Source organism: Tamandua tetradactyla, chromosome 13 (assembly GCF_023851605.1).
Source record: "Tamandua tetradactyla isolate mTamTet1 chromosome 13, mTamTet1.pri, whole genome shotgun sequence".
Classification (NCBI taxonomy): domain Eukaryota; kingdom Metazoa; phylum Chordata; class Mammalia; order Pilosa; family Myrmecophagidae; genus Tamandua; species Tamandua tetradactyla.
In genome coordinates, this window is record NC_135339.1 from 7,137,422 (window position 1) to 7,157,837 (window position 20,416).

A 20,416-nucleotide genomic window follows, 5' to 3' on the forward strand; every position below is an offset into this window, starting at 1 on the left:
GTGTAGTCACAGCTCCCTCTTTTCTCCCAGCCTCTGATGGCCAGAAGCCAAAACTCAGCAGGGATCTTGGCCTTAGCCCAGGGTGTCAGACCCACCTTCACAGGCAGTGCCTATCCCACTACCACTTTCCCACCCTCTCTAAGAGAAGCGACCTTTTCTGAGAAGCCTGCAGCGAGACTGTGCAGCTGAATCAATTCTTTATCTCAAAGCCATTCAATGAAACAGGGGCCCAAACAGTTGTCAAATGGAGCAAAGATTCTTAGACGTGGCACGGTGATTCCAGAGTCTTAAAAATGAGGCCCGTGAGCTCCATAGAACCCACTTGTGGGAGACTCAGGGCTGAAGTGCTCAGAACCCCTTCAAGAAGGGTTCCGAGGCTCACTTATTTTTATTTATTATTATTATTTTTTAATACATGGGCAGGCACCGGGAATCGAATCCGGGTCCTCTGGCATCGCAGGCAAGCCCGAGGCTCACTTATAAGCAATGGGGTCAGCTGACAGTCTCCAGCTGGAAGCCCTTTTCTGGTCCGCCCCAGTTCTCCAGCTGACTTCATGCTTTTCTCCAGGAGGCTCCCAGCCAGCAGCTGGAAGGAGCAGGCCTGTGATGGGAAGTTCTGTGATGGGAAGTCAGCTTCACAGCTCCCAGTTGGGCTGGCAGAGACATGATCAGGTTTGCAAGCTGCTCCAAAGGCTACCTACTCACTCCCACTTCCTACCCTTTCCTGAACAGGTGTAAATTCCTACTAAAACTCTCACCTTGGCACGTGCCACCAGAGGACCCAGCTGATACATCCCTCATCCATCCATTCAACATAAACATAGCAAGTCCCCTAGACATCAGATGTGATGCTTGACTGCTGCAGTCTTAAAGGTGAGGTGTGACAAGTGCCACAGTGGAGGTCAGAGCAAAGATTCTGGTGCCTGATCCAGCTCGCTGCCCCTAAACCACCTCTCCACCCAGACCATCCTCAGGACTCGAGGGAAAATGCCCCAAGCTACAGGTCACAGCTAAAGGACTTCCCAAGCAAGGCCTCCATGCTTTGTCCTGAACTGTCTTGCTTAGGCCTGATGTGTGTGGTGAGGGGAGGAAGGGGCTATGATCAAGCCAAGATTCTGCATCTTTTTCCTTCTGGTCTCTCTGCCCAGGATCCCAGAAAAGTGGGAGCTCAGGGCTTTAGGTCCCCATCCCTTTAGACCCCCTTCGGGGACCTGGGTGACATATGAGAGGTGTTCCATGGACAGCAGCAATTGGACAAAACTGCAGTTAAAATCAAGACTGAAGTTACTTCTGGAGGACCTCTTTTGTTGCTCAGATGTGGCCTCACTCTCTCTAAGCCCAACTCTGCAAGTGAAATCATCAGCCTCCCCCCTATATGGGACATGACATCCAGGGGTGAAAGTCTCCCTGGTGACATGAGGGAGGACTCCCAGGGATGAATCCAGACCTGGCACTGTGGGAAAAACAATTCCATCCTGACCAATGGGGAAAAGAAGTATAATTAATAAAGTTACCAGTGACAGAGAGATTTCAAATAGAGTCGAGAGGCTACTCTGCAGGATACTCTTACACAAGCTTCACTTAGACCTTGCTGCCCATCATAACCTGCCAACCCCCAACCAGGACCATTCCAGCCAATCCTAAAGAACACCTAGGGCAACATATAAGATTCCACAAGGGTTCCAAGCACTAGAGTAACTTTCCAGAAACCTAGAACCTCCAGATGGGTCCCTGATCCAGATAAGTCCTGAAACCTAGTCCAGCCTCTCCAGAACATCAGATAGTTCCATCTCCCTACCCTATGTTAGTGACAGACCCTTCCAATATGAAAAGTTTAGAATTGCCATAGCCCAAACACCCCTAAAGAGAGGGATGCAAAGATCAAAAATGATGGTGGAGTTATACAGAGAAGATAGGATTCAACCAATGAATATGAATACTGAATCATTAAATTGATATCTCTTTTAGTCTCCAGTATTTTAGAGCAGCTGGAAGTAAAAACCTAAAATTGCAGAATTGTAACCCATGTCAAACTCTGAAATATGTTCTACAACTAACTGTGGTGCCGTGCTTGGAAATTTATAGCTTTTTTGTATATATGTTATTTTTCACAGAAAAAAAGAAGGAAAAAATGGTGATTGTGATGATAAAAAAAATGCTTTAACCTTCTAGCCTCCTATATTCTGGAGCAGCAAGAAGGAAAAATCTGAGAGGATGGTATGGTAGCCCATGAGAAACTCTGGGATCTGTCCTGTAACTACTTTTTGAAGAGTGCTTTGAAAACTATTGCTTTTTTATTTCCTTGCTTTGTATATATGCTACACTATACAATAGAAAAAGTTAAAAATCAAAAAATAAATAAATAAATACAACCCAGGCTGAGCATCTGACAGAGGCTTTAGGACACAGGGTGGAGACTTTAGAGTGAAGGCAGGAGGATGGAGCCAGGGAGGGTGGGGCTGGGCAATCTGCAGTACCCACCTGTTCCACAGTGAGACCAAATACAACCCCAAGAGGACCAGCGAGGTAGGGTCGCCAAGAGGGGAGAAAAGTTGACCTTCAATAAATCCATCACAGTTTTGCAATTTTAAAAATCTTGGAAAAACATGATGTAAAATTCAGTGTACGTGTAAGTTTGGTTTACAGTTGATATTGAAATGATGGGTGAGGGGGCAGGAGGGGCGGACAGCAGGCCTTTAGAGGTCCCCTGAGGCCCCGAGCTTAGGGGCAGCGAAGTTGCTATGAAAGGTACCAAGCTCTGACAGTGGGGAAGTAAGTCAGGAAATGACGGTGGAACAGGAATGCGTAAAAATCTGGTAGAAATAAGAGCAGGGGGAGTGTGTATTCGACAGGAAGGTTGGCTCTAGGAACTAGCAAAGAGGATCAGATATGCAATGGTTCAAGGTAGTAGAAGTTTATTTCTTACCCTCACGGCCATCTGAGATGTTATGGGGCTGAGTCCACGCAAGCACTCAGGGATCCAGGCTGCCGATGACTACTGTCCTCCACGTGGGACTCCCAAGCCAGAAAAGGATAACGAGCCTAGAGAAGTGTCGGGCAGTGGGGTGACAAAGTTTTGTGGCCAGGTCTGGAGATGACCAGGCCACATCTGCTCATATTCACACCCAGGATGGGGCCATACCTGAGTGCAGGGGTCCCGGAAATGTCGAGTATCTGTGTGTGCCCAGGAGGAAGAGGAGAGCAGATTTGGGCGGAGTGCTGGTGTTCGCTGCTTGGAGCAGGTTGGACATGGTGATGCAGCTCAGATATGCTGGGGAATGCGTGGCAGCTGGCCCTCAGGGAGGAGACCCATGTTAGAGCTCTGCTTTATAGCATTTGCTCCTTTCCTTAGTTTAAATACACCCCCAGCGTTGGCACAAGCCAGCTGATCTAGCACACCGCTGGGGTGGACAGAAGGTAGGGCTGCCCTGGGAGACCTTGAGAGGCGTGCTGGGAAGCTGGGGCACTAGCTCCCATCTGTGGGACCAGAGACATGCTAGGAGGCAGCTGGAGTGGGGATGGGGGGGTGCAGGTGCTGATGGCCTCAGGGCAGGCATCTCAGTGTAGTCACTGTTTTCCCCTCTGCCTCTGCAAGAGCTTCCTCTGGTCTTCCTTTTAGCTTCCAGAACAGGGAAGTAGGTCTCTGCTGTTTTAGATGGCACCTTTGTACAGATGAGAAAATGCCTCACCCTCACCCTCCCAGCAGTGAATGCATCTCTGTTAAAGCACGGGCTTTGCTAGCTGAGCCCAAGCCCTGCCTTCATTGCCCCTTCTGCTGGACACTTGTGCAGTGCACAACTAGACAACAGTAACTGTGGTTCTGTGTTGGACGGGCTGCCTTCCATCGGGGCGTGGGGTACTCTCTTACTTGGGAGACTGACTGGCCAATGCACCCCTCCCCAAGATAGAAACCTCCCTCTGGTGGCACGTGGCAAACACTGCCTATCCTGGACATGGGCAATTATCTTCTGAAGCAGTGCTTTTCAGCCCTGGCTGCAGATTGCATCACCTGAGGCTCTTTGACAAGCCCTGCGGACCCGCATACACCCCAGCCTAGTTATATCAGAGACTTAGGGGTTGGACACAAGACTTTCCCAGTGTGCAGCCAAGGTCAAGAACCATTGTTTTAAAGGCATTCTGGCTCTGGGCCCACTGATGTTTGTGAGAGCCCATTCCAGAGCGGGCTTGCATCTCAACAGACAGCATCTGAAGGTGCCTGCTCTCTCGATCGATCCCATGTGCCCTGCAGAACCCAGAGGTGCCCAGCCCAGAGCTACCAGTGAAAAATGTGGAACCACTGCTGGGCCCTGACATGATGTGAAAAAAGAGCTCCTCACTCGGGGCTCTACAGCTAACTCAGACTTGTATTTCCGCTCCTCGGTTTCAATTCCTTGCCTGTTAGTAAGGCACTGGGGGCTCTTTCTGCAAACAAAAGCATGTGCAGGAGGCCAACCCATATAACAGATATTCTCACACTATCTTGTCCCCAGCCCACCCGTCCTCAGCAACCCTAGAAAGGCCCCGGGGGGTTTCCCAGGGCCCTGAAGATCATGGGTAGTAAATCTAGGGATCTTACATCCAAAGACATGTTGGGAACATGGCCTGAGGGCAGGGGAAGGGGAAGTGCTACTTTGCCCGCCCCTTCCAACCACTTCCCAGGTACAGAATCAGGGATTAGCACCCAACCTCGTCCCAGTTTGGCCTCCTGGGTTGGGGCCCAGAGCCTCTCTGGCTTCCTCCCATTCCAGCTGGAATCCAGGGAAAATTAGGCGGGGAGCACAATGACTTAATTTCACTGGGGGAAACAGCTGCGCAGTAAAAGCACCTGGGAGTGAGCTTTGAACCAAAACAACTGTGAGCGGACCGGAGTAGTTCCTCCAGCGTTCTCAGGGCTGGGAGGAAGCAGGCCAGGCTGCATTACTCACAGGTGGCTTCTGGATTGCTCAAAGCGCTTTCAAGGCCCCAGGCTGCACCCTGTGGTCCTGGTGTCTGAGCAGATTTTCCAGCTCTGGGTCCTCCTCCCTCCTCCTGGGTGGCCTCTGTCCCAGCCTGACCAGGCCTCTCCCTGGCCCTAAAGGAGGTCAATTCTGTCATTCAGTGGTGTTTCTTCATGCCCACCAAAGTGATATTTAATCCCAGGGATCCTGGCCTGAGTCCCCCTAGGGACAGGGGGGACATCAGGCAGTCTAAGGGACATTGATGAGAGCCCAGGGAGAGCACTTAGGAGCCCCTGCTGCTGGTGGAATCAGGATAGGCTCACGAGGGAAATGCTTAAACCGTGATTAGGCTGGTGTTGCTGAAAGAGTGTGGGGAAGAGCATTCCAGAGAGAAGGAACTGCATGTGCAAAGGCACGGAAGCACAACACCCAGAGTCTACACCTTATGATACTAGCACCTACCTCGGTGAGTCTGAGAATTAAGTTAGATATTGAGTATGAAGTATCTTCCTCAGGGCTTGACACCTAGTAGGTCCCTAATAAATTAGAGCTATTACTGTGTTGCATTTCTTGGGCAACTTTTATGCCCTTGAGGCTGAGCCCTAAAAGCCCCAATACACACCCTTTGGAATTATGCTAATATTAAATGCAAATATGGCAAAGGGCAGAGTTTCAATATAAAGTGGACATTTTTCTGAGATCCTACTACCTGCCAGGCCGGGAACTGAGTGCTTCACGTGCATTCTTATTCCAGTCACCTAATTAAAGGCGGCATAAACAACTGACATCCCTAACAGGCGGCCGCCTGCGGGGTCGTGTCCCTGGAGGAGCTGAACTCTGACCTGGCTGCAGTTTCCTTTAAGAGACACCTATCTTTCAACACTTAAGAGCCCTGAGCTTCACACAGGGCCTCCAGGATCACCCCGCAGGAAAGCGCAGGCAGAGCTGCCCTCCTCATCCTGAGCCCGCGGAGGGCTCCTTCGCCTGGAGGGATCGTCTCCCAGCCCGACCTCTCCGGGCCGGGGCGAAACGCAGCCCGAGTGCCCCAGGAGCAGCGCGCACCCGGCGGGGCGAACCCGCAGGCAGGCTGTGCAATGCGCGCGGCCCGCGACTGCAAGCTCCGCGGGCTCCGCGGCCCCGCCCCGCCCCGCCCCGCCCCTCCACCCCCCCTCCCCGCCTCCCTCCCCCCCGCCCCCGCCCCGGCCCCTCGCTGACAGCCCAGGGCAGCTCGGCTCCCGGAATGGACAGCACCACGTGCGTCCCGGGCGGCGCAGGGAGAGCCAGGCCAGCCCCGCCCTCGCCCGGTGATTTATCAGCGCTGATCACTGAGGCACTTAATGGTTCGCTTGGATGGGAATTAATTCGGGGATGGATAAATAATGCATCGAGGTTTATTCAGTCCAAGGCGAGCCACCCTTCTGGAGCCAGGAGAGGGAGCCGAGGCAGCCTGGCCGGTGACGCCAGCGGCCACGAGGGCCCCAGCGGGGCATGAGGGGCGACTGGGCGAGAGGAAGAGAAAAGGGAAGTGGATGGCAGCATGAGCGGCCCAGCGACTCTGGCCCGGCAGATGCGGGAGAATGCTGAGCCCAAAGATTAGGCAAGCCAGGAGGGGTAAGTCCAACTTTCTGGGGGTTTCTTCAGGCAGCGCTTGTGACTTTTGGCCAAGAGGGCAGACGCTTGGTGAGCCTAAGGCAGGTGTCATATGGGGCGGGGTGGGGGGTGGGGGTTCTGGGGCTGTCGCTGCTGAGTGGTGGGCACCCTTGTGACTGCTGCAGCCTTCCTCCAGAGGCACCTGGGAGCAGAGGCACCCCAGGGTCTGTGGGGGTCAGACCTGAGATTGTAACAGCTCCTTGGCTATCTTCAGGCTGGGCGTGCATACTCACCTCACAGTGGATGTTTTGCAGAATCCCTCGGTTGCGCAAAATGACCTGGTGACAACTTTGGGAATATTTTGTTTCTGTAGCAAAAAGGAGGAAATGATTGGGATTTGCTCCAGCAGCCAGGCACGCGAGGCCCTCCCCAGCGAGGCAATGTCCTGGCTTCTTGAGACAGTTCTGTCCCAGTGAACGCCCTCATTGCAGTGGCCCAGAGGCTGCTCGGCAGAGCCTGCAGGACCTGCCACGGCTGCAGGAAGCACTTCCTCAGACGGGCAGGAGGCAGGCAGGCGCTCCCGCCCCGGGGAGCACTCCCAAGAGGCTGCGGAGCTCTGGAGACAGGAAGGAGAGAGGGGGAAGCAGATGTGGGGACAAGTAAGAGCAGGGAGTCAGGAGAGCCTTGCAGGGATTGCCCTGCAGAGCTGGGTGTGTGCCCCAGCGTGGCTTGTGTTCCACTGGAGCATCCTGGAGACGTGGCCACTGGATGGGGCAAGGGACAGCATCTCTCTGGAAAGCATCTTCTTGGCCAGGACAAGTGTCATTCCGAACGAGAGCATCTGCCTTTCGATGTGCATTTTCAGGTAGCCAGTATTTGGGGAGGGCTGAGCGTTTCCTTGTAAGCAGTGAGGACGGGATGTTTGGAGGTGGGTGGTCTGCCGGGGGAGCTTGGGAAATGAGTGTGTATCTCGCCGGGTGCTGTGAACTTGCAAGGAACAATCCATCTCATTAGCACACCACATCCACTTGGATGACTTTTCCTGAGCTTAGAGAGAAGGAACCAGCCCTCCAGAGTGTGGTCAGCTTCCCGAGGACCTTTCTGAGGGGTGCCTCGGGCGGGGCCATGGCATGTGGGCCACCCATGCCTCTGCTGAAAGGTGGGGAGTGGTCTGGTCCCCCAGGGGGACCCTTGTCAGCCTGCATAGGTCTTCCCCGCCTTTGGCAGAGGGGGGCTTAGCGTCTCCAAATCTGCCATCACGGTGGAGACCCTGGCTGGTGGCACTGCTGGCAAGTGGAACGGTGGCCCTACTAAAGCAGTCTGGGCTCAGGGTGGGTGTGGGGTTCTAACCTCTCTCCCACATTTCTGGAGCTGTGCCGTCCAACACGTCAGCCACATGTGGCTACCAAACTCTTGAAATGTGGCTAATCAGCTCCAGATTTTGAGCATTTTAGTCCAAAAGTAGAATGTGGAATAACTCATGGCTAATTAGTTTATGCTGATTATATGCTGAAATGAGAATTTTTGGGATATATTGAGCTAAATAAAGCATCTTATTAAAATTAATTTCATCTGGTTTTTCCCTCCAACTTTTTTAAACAAGGCTATTAGGACATTTAAAATGACATATGTGGCTCACATTATATTTCTGTTGGACAGTGCTGTCAAGAAAGAGACTGGTGCTTTGAGCAAAAGGGCTCTCAGGCAGCCTGCTCTGAAAATCCCAAACTGTTTATGAACGTTTGTTCTGACTCAGTGGTTCTGGACCAGGGTCGAGTTTGCCCTCCCTGGGACATTTGGCAATGTTTGGAGACATTGTTGATTGTTCCACCTGAGAGGTGCTACTGGTACCCAGATGTTGAGTGAAGCTTCTCAACATCCTACAGTTCTCAGGGCAGACCCCACACCGTGCTGGGGGCTCAAATGTCAGTAATGCCAAGGCTGAGAAACCCTGAGCTAAGTGATACCTGGTTAACTGTGCTAAAGGAATAAGTTTGCAGTGCTGTAATGCTCAGGCGTTCATAAAATCATCACGTGCCCACAAAAGTATATTGAGCATAAACCATGAAGCTGCCTTCTTTCCCTGGAGGTCAGGAAGCTTCCAGAGGAAGTGAGTGGTGCTTGAGCTGTGAGCTGAAGAATGACAGAACTAACCAGGCAGAGGGGAGCGGGGGGCGGGGGGGGGGGAGCCCTTGTTCCAGGCAGGGGGGACTGCATGTGCAAGTCCATAAGGAGAGGGACACGGGGCCTCACGAGCCTGGGATGGGAGCAGAAAGTGGGAGCGGGGGCGGGGGCTGGGGAACAGACCAACCCATCCCACAGGTCAGCTTGCAGTTTATTAAGGAGTCCCTCTCCCTGAGGACATTTCTGGAAAAATACAGGTTAAAATATGTATATGTGTGTGTGTGTTTACATTATGCCTCAAAGAAATCAGGCTCTGTTAGAAAGAACTTTCATCAAAATGCATCCCCTCTGAAACTTTTCAGGAATTGAGCAGGGAGTGTATTATAAATATAGCAAATCATAGCTATGGAAATCGCAGCCCCTGATGTGAAGGTACTGTCTTTCCCAGACTATTCCAGAATAGATGTATAGTTGAAATATATTTCCAGACCAGACCATGAGGTGGGTACACTAGTTGTATGGAAAGGACTGGGGCCATTTTATGGGATGGCTCATAAAATCAGACTGAGTCACCCTGCTCAGAAGCCTCTGGGGTCCGACTGAGAGGCTGCCTGGTCTGGGATGCAGGTACCCAGGTTCCCAGGCTCAATTTCCTGGGGCCACAGTGGCTGTTTGCTGTGGCTGTTTGCTCCCTGGCACGTCTCTCTCCAGGCCAGCCCTGAGAGAGGAGGGCGGAGGCCACCACCTGAAAGCCAGCCTAGTGCCTCCTTCACAAGGGAAGGGGATGACAGGACCCTGAAGTGCCCAGAGAAAACCCTTCTTTCAGCTGCCTTTAGAACAAACTACACCAGGTCAACTGGCAGGTACTACCTAAGCTGAGCTTCTGGAAGTTAGAGGCTGATGGGGCAATTTATCATCACATTTACACACGTGCATGTACACACATGCACACATACACAGATAAACACAGAGATGCACATGCAAACATGCATACATACACAAACACATGCGTATACACATCTGCACATGTGCATGCATGCACACACATAAACACCCATATGCGTGCATGCATAAAAACGTACACAGATATGCACAAACACATGTGCATATGTACACACGTGCACACACATATACAGACAAATGCAGACACACACACATACCCATAGTCCGATAACCCCAAAAAGGAGACAGGCACCCAAGCCAGCTGAGAATGACTCAAAGTAACTCAGTGAGTTCAACCCCATGTGGTTGGTTTTAATTGCATCACACAGTTCAGACTGGATGGGCCTGATTCAAGAAAGTGATTCCAAGTGGTTCCAATGAGCACGTATAAGTCCAAACCAGCTCAAGCTCATTATTAATACTTGAAGTAACTTTACCTTGCCAATACCTACTTTGACCAATTTAGACTTACTGTGGCTAGATGTGACTTTTTAAAACCTGGTCAGACTTTCTAGAACCAGTTGTGGACTGACCCTGCCCAGCTCAGCTTCCACCTAGCTTCAAGGGTCCCTTGTAGGGAATTTTTTTCTGACATGTCCCAGGTAAGCGCTTCCATCCCCGAGCCCCCATTTCTGCATTTCCCCAGGGTGGGAATGCAAGAGAAAGTTCACACCCATCCCTGCCAATTTTCCCAGAAGAAAAATACAACACATTCAGTAGACTTCCATGAAATTATTTACATATACAGTGGAGCGAGTCTCAAGTCTGTGTAAAAAATGCCATTGATTTTTCAACATAGAAGATAAAAGCATAAGGTGTACACCCAGTAATCCTCGAGTTAGGAGGGGCAGTGGAGCCCACCATCTCAATTCTGCATGTGCTCTGCCCTCTGCACCCTCCTCTGTGAAACCACAGCCTGCTGGGGCACCTGGTCTCATGGCAGGCAAACTGGGAGCTTCTCATGGGCAAGGGCTGGGTCTGGTGCACCCCCATTTCTCCAAGGCCATAGTCAGAATAGAGCTCCCAAATACTTGACCCTATGTGAAATCCCACTGTCCCAGGCCTGTTTGTTCAAAGATGTGTTCATTGCCCCAGTGCTGATGGCAGCCTCCTCTTTACCTACAGGCATCACCCAGCAGAAAGCTTCCTTGGTTCAAGTCTGGCCCTGATATGCAGTAAAGTAGGGGAAGCAGCCTTTCTTGCTAGTCCTCCCAAAGAACTCTTGGCTCTTCCCATTTCAAAAGCCTTCATGTGTGAAGGAACTATCCACCATATCTGTAACCTGGACTGTGGCAATCCCAGTTCATCCTCATAGTCTGCCCCACCTTCCATCCATTCTTCATTTTCCACTCCAAAGCCAGAGCAGTCTTTTCAAAATGTACCCACCTCCAGACACCTCCATTAGACCAAACTTGGAATCATTCAAGGGCTTCCCTGGGGTTCTTTGGAGTTCAAATCCAAAGTTGTTACCATGACCCAACAACCCTTAGAGTCCAGCCTCCCCAAAACCTTCACTCTCCTTTCACTCTCCAAGCTCCAGCCACATTGGTCTTCTTCTTGTTCCTCAGATGTTTACTACATCTACAGGGCCTTTGCACATCCTATCTTCCCTGCTTGGAATGCCGAGCACCTACTCACATCCATGCACATGCACACCCACACAAATGCACTCAACTTCTACTCACCTTCTTGTTCTCAGCTCAAGTCACCAGCCCTGGAAGGCGTTCCGCTCATCACCTTCTAAGCCAGGCCCTCAGCTCCATACTCTCCGTTCCTTTACCGTATTTATCTTGGTCTGTACTTGTACATTCCTGGGTGGGACTATTTGGTAAATACCTGTCATCGTCACTGAACCATGAGCTCAATGAGAGCAGGGACCACTTCTGGTTTTGAACATCATTCTACCCCCCAGTATCAGGCATCTGATGGGCCATCAGTTCATATTTGTTGAATGAATGAATGGTAAGGAAAGCCTTAGCCTTGGGAATCTGAAGCCTTGTCTCTGCCCTAATGGGGATAGGTCTTTAGGAAAGTTAGTTTCTCCCTCAACTGGCTTATGTGTTGCAAATATTTTCCCAATTTGCTTGCCCTTTATTTTTATTTTTTTTTCCAAAAGTACATAGGTCTTTAATTTTTATGTTTTTGGTCTCTCGACATTTTCTTTTGTAGTTTCTGTCTCTGGCCTATTTCAGAGTGAAATTGATGTTGTATTAAAGAGGCCCCTTTGAGAGGAAACCATTAGCCTGATGAGCATTTGCTCCCGCAGCTTCAGTGCTCTTCATTAATACCAGTGTCTTGGGAGCCTTGTTGAATGTGCAAAGTCGGGTCAGTACCCTGGGGTGGGGAGAGGAGCTCTGTGGGTGGGATGAACCGTTTCCAGTGCCTTGTTGCTAATTGTGATTAAACTAGCATCGATTGTAATCCACCCTACACTAGGCATTTTTCCTTGTACTTATCTCATTCAGTTCTCATGACTACCCTATGATGGTATATTATTATCCCCATTTTAATGGTTGAAGAAATAGAATAGTGGGGACCCTACCAGCAACTGGTAGAATTCGTGTTCAGATGCAGCGGGCATCTTCCTGAAGATATTGTTGTACTTTATTACTCCAAGGTCTTTAGTGCTCCTGGGGCCATGTGGCACCACCTGCAGTGATCTTTAGATAGCGTGAACTCCCACATTGGGTTAAGGAGAGAGAAGAGACTTGGACAGGCATGAACACATGGGGATTCAATGTAGACAGCTGGTGGAATGTTGAAGGTTGAATTAATTGATTCATATTTAAAACCTAAGCAAATGAAAAAAGCAAGGCGATTATTAACTCCAGAGAAAACAAAAAGTGATGCAAGGAAGGAAAAATATTATATAACACTACGTAGTTATTATATAACACTACATAGTTCAACCAGAACTAGCAATTACACAATACTAATAATGCAAATTCTGTATAGTGATCTGACTAAAATGACAATATAACTACACTGGGAAGGTGGGAGGATGGAATGGGTGCTTATGCATGGTGCTAAAGGAGAAAATCCTCATCTTCTATAGTGACAAGTCAATAGATACTACCTGAAAGGGGGTGAAGTCAAGAAGAAGCAATATTATGAATATTATTTAGGGATGTAGAGGTAAACGCCAAACAATCAGCTAGCAGGGTTAAAAGTGTCTGCATCTGGGCAGCGGAAACAGAAGTAAAAGGAGGACAGGAGACGGCTGTGATTTACCCCAAGGCTTGTAGGACCATTGAAGATGTGGTTGGAAAGATCAGCAGTGATAGCCCAAAGGTCACCTGACTTGGTGACAATTCAAATCGGGGGCTTCCCTGCCTGCTGTGGAGAACGAGGGCCTTGAGAGACTCCCCGGGTGGTCTTTTTCCCTTCGGGCCAGGTCCCTACCGAGGGTCCATCTCCCTGCTCAGGTGCTCCAGCCTGGACCCCCCTCCCTCCGGCCCTGTCCAGGGCCTCTTCCCGTCACAAATGTTCTAGTTTGCTAGTTGCCGGAATGCAACACACCAGAGACGGATTGGCTTTTAATAAAAGGGGATTTATTTTGTTAGTTCTTCAGAGGAAAGGCAACTTTCCACTGAGGTTCTTTCTTGCGTGGAAGGCACAGGGTGGTCTCTGCTGGTCTTCTCTCCAGGCCCCTGGGTTGCAACAACTTTCCCCGGGGTGACTTCTTTCTGCATCTCCAAAGGCCTGGGCTGAGCTGCGAGTGCTGAGATGAGGAATGCCAAGCTGCTTAGGCTGTGCTACGTTGCAATCTCTCATTTAAGCACCAGCCAATTAAGTCAAACATCATTCATTGCAGCAGACACGCCTCCTAGCTGACTGCAGATGTAATTAGCGACAGATGAGGTTCACGTACCATTGGCTTATATCCGCAGCAACAAAACTAGGTATGCTCACCTGGCCAAGTTGATAACTGAATCTAACTAACACAACAAAGAAGCAGGCTGCCTCTCATCCGTCTGTCCCTTCCGAAAGGTTACTTAGAAATGAAAGGGTCCAGAACAAGTCCCAGGGCCTGGCTGGAGTAACTAAAACTTCTCAACTGGGAGATCCTTGAACAATAGACGGCATTGCCATCTGATTTCTTGAATACTATTTATTCTAGGATTTTCATTGTTCATTTCTAATATTTTCTTGAGGCATGGTTTACTTGTAGTACAATGCAATAGTCTTGACACCCCTGGATGAACTTTTATGTAGGCACGTACCTGGTAGCCATATCCAGGCCCAGACAAGGAGCCTCTCCACATGCCCAGAACATTCTCTCCGGTCTCTTCCCAGTCACACTAGGAGGTGATTGCTCCTATATTTTCTGTCACTACAGAATGGCTTTGCCTATTCTTGAATATTGTACAAATGGACTCTTTTACATCCATTAGAGGCTATTGGTAGATCTTTCACTGTATTCCTTAGGAAACATTGGAAGGATGCAAGTGAGAAAACATGCCCCCTGATGGTGGGTCTTCCATTGCAGACATCTCACTTTAATCCTTATACCAAGCCTGTGAGACAAGGAAATAAAAATAGACCAAGGAGCATTTCAGTAAAATGCTTGAAATTGTACCACTCAGAAAGATCAGAAGCAATTTAAACCTAGGACTCTGAGGTCCCAGGAGCCCCCACCTCCCCAGTTACGGCCTTTCCAGAGGCAGGGAGAGACCTGACCGTCTCATGGAACCATTTAGCCCAGTGACATGGACATGTCTGGCCCCTCAAAGCCCCAGTTTCCCTGGACAACCAGTCCCTGTGCTGTCAGTAGGTGCAGCAGCCAGAACCAAAGGTAACATAAGCCCACGCACTCTGTCCCGGCCTGTGGCAGACTTGTTGGGCTGAAAGGCAGCAAGACCTGGGGGGATGGGTCCTCTACCCAGGTGGCTCTCTCTAGGTGGGTGCCACGGTGTGCGGTGGGCTCAGGTGGGGCCCTGTGCCCCCTCTGCCTTGTGATGCTGAGAAATGCCGGCTTTGGCTGCTGTTTTACTTCAGTTCTCCATATTTTTGACAACATTCCCCAGTTCAAAGGTGCACACACAGATGCCCTCACCTCCCTGCTTGCATTGGAGGTCATTAATGTATTTAATCACTCACACACTTACCAAATATTTAGTAATAATGACAATAGCCACAGCTCATGTTTATTGACCTGATGGAACCAGGCTGTAAAACAAGCATAACTTGTGAAGCAACTTTACTTGGACCTTGCATTGTCCCGGGACAGGGGTAGGTGGGGTGGGGTGGGGTATGGAAGAGGGGTGGGGTTTCCCCTGTCCTTACCTGGTAGGCTCCAGAACAGCTCTAGGCATTCTTGGATAGCAGAATGCTCTAGAGTCCCTTTCATTTGTAAAATACAATACCAGTTCCCTGTTGCCACATCTGTCCCAGAATTGCATAACTGATCCTCACCTGCCTCCTTGAAAGCTTGCTTCCTGGCCTGGCACCCCACTGTAGAATGTCACATTTTTTGTGTCTGGGTTCCCCTGTTGAAACTTCCATTTTAATGACCTGATACATCTTCCATGTGCAGAGGTAATCTACATTAATCCTGAAAACACCCCTACTAGAAAGGCACCACGCCCACCCATTTTTCAGATGGGGAAACTGAGGCCCATAGAGGTTAAGGAGCTTGTCAGCCAGGAAGTTTCCAGTTGGGACGTGGCAGTGCTGTGATTCAAAGTTGAATGATGCACTCACTCCCACCCAGGCTCGAATTCAGGTAGAAAAAGCCTCATGTGCCAAGACCCTGCGGTTCATACATTAAGGAAAACTGTGTTTCCCAGTTTGGCTGCAATGCAGAAAGGCAGTGTGGGGAGCAAGGTGATGTGACCAGGGGAATGGCTCCCATCCCACCTCCAGGAAGGTCTTTAAACAGGGTGGCATGGCTGGGCAGAGCCTTACAGTGTTGCTGGCGGTCGTGTGGGCAGTGGGCCAGGGCCGGTGACACCCTGCAGGCAGGGAGAGAGCTGAGTCCAGTAAGTGCTTTGGGGGAGGGGGGGATATGGCTCACCTGCCATCTGCAGAGAGAGTGAGGGAGACAAAGGTTCCCATTGTCAGAGCAGACCCACCGAGAGCACACTGCTGCTGCCAGCCATGATCCTTTGCTCCTGGGCACTCTCCCAGCTGTGGTCTGGGCAGCTGCTGGCATGTGCACACACACACACACACACACACCCTGGTGTAAGTACCAGGATGTTTAAAGAGCACAGGCTGAGGGCAAACACAAGCCGGCCTCCAGCTCCCAGCCACTGCGCCTCGGCGCCTTGCCTGCCAGTCCTCTCCGCTGCTGCCTGGGGGGCCAGGAGGTAAAGCCGGATGTTTGTGCCTAGGACAGGGCCCCTGGGCACTCCAGTCTCCTCTCTCGCTCCTGCGTGGGTCCTCCCTCCTCCCATCTCTTCTTCCCATATACATCCGACCAGCCGATGGGAAAACTGAGTTCCTCTCCGCGCAACCTGATGTGACAGCCCTGCCCTTCACCAGAAACTCAGGACACGATAACTGGAGCAGCTCCAGGCTGGCCTTGTGGCCCCAGAGAACCAGAGAATTGGCCACAGACCTTCTTGCTTGAAGGTGAAAATAAATGATTTGCGAGGCAGGCCTGCGCAGGGTCAGCCCCGGCTGGGAGGCTGCCAAGGCAGCCAGGGAACCTGCCCTGCCTCCCAAAGCCATCAGCAGCCTCGGTGACTCCTTCGCCAACAGTGGGGAATGTATTGATCTCAGCTAATGGCTCATGGGCAGGCAGAAAATGCGATTTATAATTGATATTGAATTACATTGACTCCGCTGGTCCCAGGCTTTTGGTGAATGGCCCAGCTAATCCGAAAAGGAGCAGAGGCAATGCGCACAGGGCAATCCCGAGTCAATTCCTCCCAGGCCAGGTCCAGGAGAGAGAGAGTTCCCAGGGGCTCGGCTGGCATAACAAGCCACTGTAGCGCCCTCCATTCACGCAGGATACCAGCCTTTGCTCTCAGCGCTGTTCGCCGCATCCTCACCCCAACCTAGGAGGCGGGTGGGATTTTTATTTTGCCCCCATTTTACAGTGGAAGCCTGGGGCTACGTGAGGCTGATGGGTGTTGGGACTCCAAATCCCCGGCCCCCACATACACATGCACAGCCAAGCAAGGGGCAGTGGAGATCCCCCAGTGGGGTTTTGAGGCCCCTCTGAGCTGCATCTCTGAGCCCTTTCCCGTTAACTGTTTCATTACGTGAGAACAGGCCATGCGTGTGAAAAGTCCTGTTGGCAGATTTCTTTCCAACCTGGAAGACCATCTGCAGAGGCCCAGGATCTCTTGGATTTGATCTTTTCCCGTCTTCTTTGAATTTGAGGATTCTGGTCATTCATTCATTCAATCAACAAACTTCGATTGAGTGGCTCTGTGCTGTAATTCTAGGGATTCCAAAGTGAAGAGGGCACCCTCCCTGCCCACCACAGATCAATGCAATGCAGCAAAGTGTGGGGGAAAGGGAGCAGCTTAAAGGATGGAAGGCAGCTTTGAGAATCTACTAGCAGCATCTTCATGTGCTGAGATAACTGAACTGACCTCTAGAAGTGGGTCAAGGCGGCCCCAGGCAGCCACATCAGGCCAAGAGAAACAACCCAGAGGAAATGGCTCAAAGTGGCCATATGGGAGCCTGAGTTGGTTTGGAAAGAATGAGGTTCAAGGAGCACATGGGCGGTGGAGCTGGGACTCAGCTGAGCAGGGCTCACTGTGCCTTCTACGTCACCCCGATTCTCCTTGACCCCAAAAGGTCAAGCTGTTTCCACCCTGAGCAGAGGGCTCAGCTTCTTGAAAGGAGCCACAGTGAGTAGAACCCACTGGGAGTGATGGACAGGCATTAGAGGAGGTCGGTCAGGCTTCTCATTCTCAGAGGAAGGACTTTTGTTCCTCCGGCGTGGGTGGAGCTATGTCTGCTCCACAGCAGGGGGATGGAACCTGTGATGGTCAGGGCTGGTTTGCCCGACCCCCTGTCACCCCTGTGTGCTGCCCCCCACCCCCAGCCCTCCTTTCTCCAGCAGACCAGCCTCAGGCATCCCACCGGCTTTTCCAGCCTCCCTCGCCTCCCCAGCCTTCCAGCCCGATTCCTTCATGCCCCTGCTTCCCTCTACACACACCAGGATCCTGTGAGACTTGGGTCTCGGTGTCTTCCTTCCCACCCTCCCCCTTTAGCTCTTTTAAGACTTGCGCGTGGCCCCAGTAGCTAGGAGGAACGTACGCAGAGCCAGGGCTAATAAACACCCAATGAATGGCTAAATAAATGCATGATAGATCCATTGAGTTTGGGAGCGGGCAGTGCATAGAAGCACAGATCCAGAAGCCTGGGCTTGGCGAGTGGATGGCAAACTCACCCCATGTCCTCGGCTGCCCCTTGAGCTCTGCCTCTTGCGCACTGTCCCTGCCGAAAACCAGCAGCAGCTGAGCCCAGACACTGACCAAGGAAGAGCTGATACAAAGTCACTTAAGAATGTAATTATTTTTACATTGATTTTTTTTAAATCATTGAATAATCATGGGGAAAAAAGTGAACGTTTTAGATCTCATAGCTATTTCACAAATTCATTCTTTTTGCATATGGGAAGTCTGTGGCACACTGGATCCCCAAACTGAGGCCCATTGGGAGGGCTTGGCTTGTTCCCTTTACCCCTCGGAGGGGACCTAGGAAAGAACAAATGGCCACATGGAGCCCAGAAAGAAAGCTAAGTTACAAATTAAAAAAAAAAAAAGAAGGTAGCATGCACTCAGAAACCAGAGAGTAATAAATCATCTGAAGCTCTTGCAATATTCCCAGGCTATCGTGGGACCCTGCAGGAAGGCTCCCCTTGCTCTTGGCTGCAAATTGCATTAACTTTATGAAGCCGTCTCGCCCCAGCCCCTCTAGAGTGCCCCTTCCATTACCTCACCTCTTTCTTTTCAATCAATCTTTCGGCCTCGATACTTACCCTTTAAATCAATTCAGCTCTGTGCTCTATCTCACTCCTTCCCTGGCCTGGCTTTAAAATCCCATTGACTTTTATAAATCAATTGTGCTTTAGCTCTCTTGCAGCCACTTCTCTATACTCTTGGGACTGCAACATTTCCCAGAGATTGTGCATGGTGAGTGCAGAAGGAGATGCACCCCTGGGCCCTGGGACCCTCTGTGCCAATGCCAACTTGTCCCACAGCTGCCAAAGGGCCTCTGCCATAAGCACAAACAAAATATCCTGCAAAAACTCAGGGCTGCTGTTGCCTCGTGTGGGAGGTGGGGTTCTCCCAAAGATTTATATACGGTGATTTGTTAGAAGAGGTGCCCCAGCGGAGAAGCCCAGGGAAGTGGGGTAGCATAGCTGGGGCACGAAGTCCAGAACCTGATCTGCAGGGAACCCAAAGTGTAAACTGCCTCTCTGGTGGGTCCCAACCAGGAGCAAGGCTGCCGGCTGCTCCAGCAGACTGGTGTCACTTCCGTAGACCCTTCCAGTTCTCCCCTGCACAGGCACAACCAGCTCCAATTGTCCAAGGGCAGTCCTGGAAAGTTACCTCGGGGTAGGCTGTTGGAGCTAAAGCATCATGCAGGTGGGAGGAGGGCACAAAACAGGAAAAAGGGTCCAAGGGAAATTGGGCAAAGTGCCGTTATCTACTCCATAAGATACCTCTGATGTATGTCTCAGGGCAATTTCTAAGACTCATGGGCTTCCTGGTGCTAGGTGAGTGAAGGGATGGACACCCCCTCACTGAACCCCTAGATAGTCCCAGACATGGGGTGGAGGGGACAGGCTTGAGTTGGCCCCACCCATCAAGGAAGGGGGAGGCTCGTAGAGCGGGACCGCATGAGCTTCCGAGCAGCTGTCTGCTCTAGTGCTCCTGGAAGGGCTGCGCGTGGGCACAGCATCCTACCACCAAGGGTCTTCTGTTTCTCACGTGCTAATTTGTTTACTGTTTGCTGCTCTCGCTAGCCCGGAAGCTCTGTGCAGGCAGAGGTCATTTCCCTCTTGTTGTTGCATTCCATAGCTAGCATGCTGCTTGTCGCAGATAAATACTCATAAACATTTATCGAGTCGATGGACATCTTAATTGCTATTTTGGATCTCCTCACGGCATCCAGCTCCATCCCGAAAGAGCTCTTCCGTTTAAAAGTTTTCGTTTTCATTTACATAAGCAATACACAAATTCATCCCCTTTTAAAAATGCAGTCTTACAGCTGTGGCCTCCCCTTCACAAACAATCACTGCTACACGTGGGATGTGTGCTTTCCCAGACCTAAGTCTGTGCAAACACACGGCTCCACCAAAAATGTTTTCCTTCCCTTTTTCATATAGCTTTATATTTTAGGCCCAATCCTGCAACTTGCTTTCCTCCACTTTTGTAATGAAATTTAAGTAAATGATCAAATAAAGCTGGAAAGCTGGAGTGAGAGGGTTATTTTTAAAAGGGTGCTTAGGAATGACCAGATTGGAAAATTGGCACGTGAGTGAAGAACAGAGAGAGTAAGGCTGCAGGCATGGAGGAGGGGAGGGGGCTGGTGGGCAGAGGGGGCCGTGGGTGCAGAATCTGCCCCTTGGGTTTGGGGAACAGCAGGGCCTGGTGCAGCAGGGGCAGGGGACGCCAGAGGAGGTCCATGGACCTTCATCAGCCGTGGTGATGGCTCGAGCTTTTACTCAGTGAGATGGGGAGTCGGGCAGGCCCACCTTTAAAACTCTCACTGGCTGCCACGTTGGGAACGGAGCGCAGTGGGGCCTGGCAGGGTGGCAGCTGGTGGAGAGGCTGTCGCATAGTCCAGGTGAGACGTAACTGTGGCTTGGAACAGGGCAGGACTGAAGGATGGCGTTTCCACTCGCCAGGTTG

General features: G+C 50.9%; 1 protein-coding gene and 1 long non-coding RNA gene across 2 annotated transcripts in view; one reads left to right on the forward strand and one right to left on the reverse strand.

Moving 5' to 3' along the window:
- Positions 1-489: 489 nt before the first annotated feature.
- LOC143653549 (uncharacterized) lies at positions 490-3,285 on the reverse strand. Its single transcript, XR_013161359.1, has 3 exons — positions 3,143-3,285; positions 2,927-3,042; positions 490-653 (listed from the first exon to the last, which is right to left on the reverse strand). It is a non-coding gene; the product is annotated as an uncharacterized LOC143653549 (long non-coding RNA).
- A 2,882-nt stretch (positions 3,286-6,167) lies between these two features.
- Positions 6,168-20,416, forward strand: part of ARHGAP22 (Rho GTPase activating protein 22) — a 181,086-nt gene continuing 166,837 nt past the window's right edge. Inside the window, exon 1 of the mRNA XM_077124665.1 lies at positions 6,168-6,548. Coding sequence (XP_076980780.1) covers positions 6,515-6,548 — 34 coding nt within the window. The 5' untranslated portion in view covers positions 6,168-6,514. The remainder of the gene's footprint in view (positions 6,549-20,416) is intronic.